At 47.4% G+C, this 3,769-nt stretch overlaps 1 protein-coding gene across 1 annotated transcript in view; it reads right to left on the bottom strand.

Moving 5' to 3' along the window:
• Positions 1-2,039: 2,039 nt before the first annotated feature.
• Positions 2,040-3,769, bottom strand: part of SYT6 (synaptotagmin 6) — a 35,610-nt gene continuing 33,880 nt past the window's right edge. Inside the window, exon 7 of the mRNA XM_015650368.3 lies at positions 2,040-3,581. Coding sequence (XP_015505854.1) covers positions 3,510-3,581 — 72 coding nt within the window. The 3' untranslated portion in view covers positions 2,040-3,509. The remainder of the gene's footprint in view (positions 3,582-3,769) is intronic.

The raw sequence follows: 3,769 nt of genomic DNA, 5'->3' as shown, positions 1-3,769 counted from the left end.
TTTGTTTGGTTTGGGTTTTTTTTTTGGTGTGTGTGATTTGCCAACCTGTGAGTAGCATTCTGTAATTAGCAATTAAAGGCTACATTTGGAGGCTAAATATAAATTGTTATGACAAGATTCTTCACTTTGCCAAACAAATGTGTTGCTGATGTATGAAAAAAAAAAACCCACCACACAATAATGTGATCAGTGGCAAGCCAGTATTGTAGAATATCACCCTGGCTGGATATTGGGAAGGAATTCCTCCCTGTGAGGGTGGGCAGACCCTGGGACAGGTGCCCAGAGCAGCTGTGGCTGACCTTGGATCCCTGGGAGTGTGCAAGGCCAGGCTGGACAGGGCTTGGAGCAGCCTGGGATGGTGGAAAGTGTTCCTGCCATGGCAAGGGTGGGATTAGATGGATTTTAATGTCCCTTCCAACCCAAACCATTCTGGGATTCCATGTCTGGAACTCACTTCCCACTGGATGTTTTCCACTTTTCTTCTCAGATACAACTTATTCTGTTCTCAAGCTGGTGGGGAGGAGCAAGGTTGGGACAGTTCCCAGCCCTCTGATCCCTTGCAATGAGCTGGACCCATGGGATTTCCCTTGCCCCCAAGTCCCCATATGAAACCAGCCTTGGCCACCCTCCCTTCAGTGTCCTCTACCCCGTTGCAGCCAGTCTTTGATGAAATTGGGGACTGTGAGACGAAAACTGAAGAGAAAGGAGAAGAAAAATGAAAAGGAAGGTCTGGGAATGCTCCACATGTTTATTTTGCTTGCAGTACTCAATAAAACAGACTATTCATTTGTGGCTGCTTGCAGCAGCATCCTTCCCTCTGCAGTGACTTTCAAAGGAGCCCCAGCATGGCCAAATCTCCTGTGGCATGTGGCCCTGGGGTGACCCTCCTTATTTTGCTTAGAAATAATTGAGATGTCTCTATGAGTTGCTATTACAGGGTCGAGAGCCTCAAGCGAGGAGCAAGAAAACAACTCAACAAATCTTGGCACGGCACTTGTGTCGGGCTCAGCTCCTTCCCAGGGTTCCAAACGCCCTCTTGATGAAAGGGAAGTGTTTACCCTGGTGTGTGGAGCTCACACACGAGTGTGACCAATCCCCCTGAGTGGCTGACAAACACACAATGGGCTGATTATCCCCTGGCTGAGGGATGTGGCAAAATCTCAGCATTTTAAATATAAATGTTGGGGGGGGAGGGTCTGAGAAGACCAGGTGTGGGTGTTATTCACTAACGTGAGATGCAGTTTTCCAGCAATGCAAGTGACAGCCAGTATTGAGTGGAAATTGATTATCTGTGTGAAGCAGGGATTAAAAATAGCAGCTTTGTGTCAAACCCCACGTATGTTTTGACTAAATCCTCAATAACAAGGAGAAGGGATAAAAGACGGAGATTATACAGAGAATGCCAAAACCCAAAAAGCCTGGATTAGAGAAGAAAAGAATTTGAGTGGGTTGCTGCAATTAATGATTGTCAAGTGCCATCAGCTGGGACTGCTGTGGCTTCTTCTGGGGACATCTTGTCCTTTGGTTTGCCAACTTGCCAGAGGCACTGCCAGCTCATTGTCCTGCTCCCCTGAGGCTCCTCCAGCTCAGTCAAAGGTCCAGGGGCTTGTGGCCAGTGTTTGACCCACCCAGTCAAGCAGTTTTAATGTTCAGAAACTCTTCCCCTAATTAAACACAGGACATTCCCAGAAAGGATGATGGTCTCAGAAAGCTTCTCCTCCCCTTGTTCCCCAGCAGAAGCCCTCAGAATGCTCTGTACTGGGAAACTAATGCAGTTCTATCACTTTTTTTGTTGCAGTGTGCTTGGAGTACTCTTTTTGCTCCAGAGATGGTGCAGCTGTCCCAGCCCAGGCAGGAACTGCAGGGCCCACGTCTGCTCCAAATTTGCTCCATCTGCCCTTGCCCAGCCCCACACCTTGCCAGGCTCTGCCATTATCACATTTTATGGCACCCACTGTGATCACTGCTCCCACCCACAACCACACAACACACAATTCCTGCTTCCACAGCAGAAAATATTTCACCAGACGGGGCAGAACTTACAAATAAAACAATTTTATTGAGTTTCTGCTCCTATAGCATGTGGCACATAAAGAGAATTAAGACACAAGGTGTGATGAGGAATGATATATTTACCCTTCACTGAACAAGGATTCATCTCAGCCAGGAGCAATGCAAACACCCCTCTCTGCCAGCTGTGATGTGCAGCCAGGGGTGATGAGGTGACATTTGGGAAAATGGAAACTGAAGTTGACCTGAGGATTGTGGCTGATGAACACAGTCCTGCTAACCTGAGGGGAGGAGAGCTGAATATTTTGGTTTACCTCTAAACCAAAATATTTGCTTTTGCCTAATTTAATTAAGGTGGAATAAACAGCACTAATGCACTTCTTAACTCAGAGGAAATTCCAGGATGAGAAAATGTCCAAAATCCACAGCTGGCTGATAAAAATCAGCTGATTTAGCTGTAAAGCCAGTACTTGGGATATTCTAACTTCATTCTTGGCCTCTGCAGCCAAGGAACCAGCAAAGCTTCTTTTTATTTTTTTCCAGAACTTGACCTTCCTTCAGGGCTTGGGCTGAGAAACTTTATTCTTTAAGGAAGTGCTGACAGTCTCAAGAAAATAGATTGGAAGCTTTTTTCAACATCAGTCATGTTTTTGTATTTCCCTTTCTCCCTTGGGTCACCCTTTATTACTTGGATGAGATAAGAAATAGAGATCCAGTGGTCATGCAGGGCTGTCACACATTTCTGTAACATCTTCCCCAATTTTTTTCCTGAATCCCACCTGCGGCAACGCTGTTCCCTCCACTCCAGATAACGCAGGGGTGTTATGGGGGATGAGCAGCAGCTACAAAGGGGGCTGAAGGAACTTTTCATGCAAATAGCTCTGGGGAGACTTCAGATACAGGGGAAAAAACCCCAGGGTTCCGTCCTGAGGAATCAACAGCATTTTTTTTTTTTATATATATATGACAAAAGGAAATATGGGGTACACACTGCACAAACTTCTAAAGAGCTCATGGACACCTCTACATGAACAGGAATCCTGGGGACACTCTGCAGGGCTGGGGCTGACCACAAGGATGGAGCTGCTGGTGGCTTGGGAGGGTCTCTCCCATCTTCTGCCACAGCTTTCCAGTGGCCACTGTCCCCTGTCCTGGCCACCTCTGCTCTCTGAAGACACCACCTCACCCCTTTCCAGCCTTCGCACGCACTAAAAATTATTTTACACGTTATTTTACAGACCAAACTCCCAGCACATCTCAGTCCACCTTCTCCCTCTGGAAACAGATCCGTACATCAAAAGCCACAAAAATAACATCACCTTGGGAGACATATTAGACAAAAACGTATTTGACCACAAAACAGGTTTCTACCTTTACTTACGCAGGAACAACTAGACCAGAAGTCCCGCTGCAGCCACCGCCCCTCAGCAACCACTGAGACTGAAGGCCAAGTGCAAAAATTACTTGGTTTAGTCCCATTTTGCTGTCCTTGCTGCAGATCACGGTGTGGGGGGTGGTTTGGGGGAGGGACAGGAGCCCTGGCTGTCGAAGCTTGCTGCCCGGCCGTGCCACTGGGGGACAGAAGAGAAATCAAGGTGACCAAACAGGAGAGATGATCTGGAATTATTCCCAATCCTGCACCATGTTGTCCATCTCCTCTTCCTCAGTATTCTCATCCCATCCCATCCCATCCCATCCCATCCCATCCCATCCCATCCCATCCCATCCCATCCCATCCCATCCCATCCCATCCCATCCC

The sequence above is a fragment of the Parus major genome, chromosome 26, assembly GCF_001522545.3.
Source record: "Parus major isolate Abel chromosome 26, Parus_major1.1, whole genome shotgun sequence".
NCBI classification, from domain to species: Eukaryota; Metazoa; Chordata; class Aves; order Passeriformes; family Paridae; genus Parus; species Parus major.
Note: the sequence above shows the minus strand (reverse complement) of the source record. Positions and strands in the feature narration are given on the sequence as shown.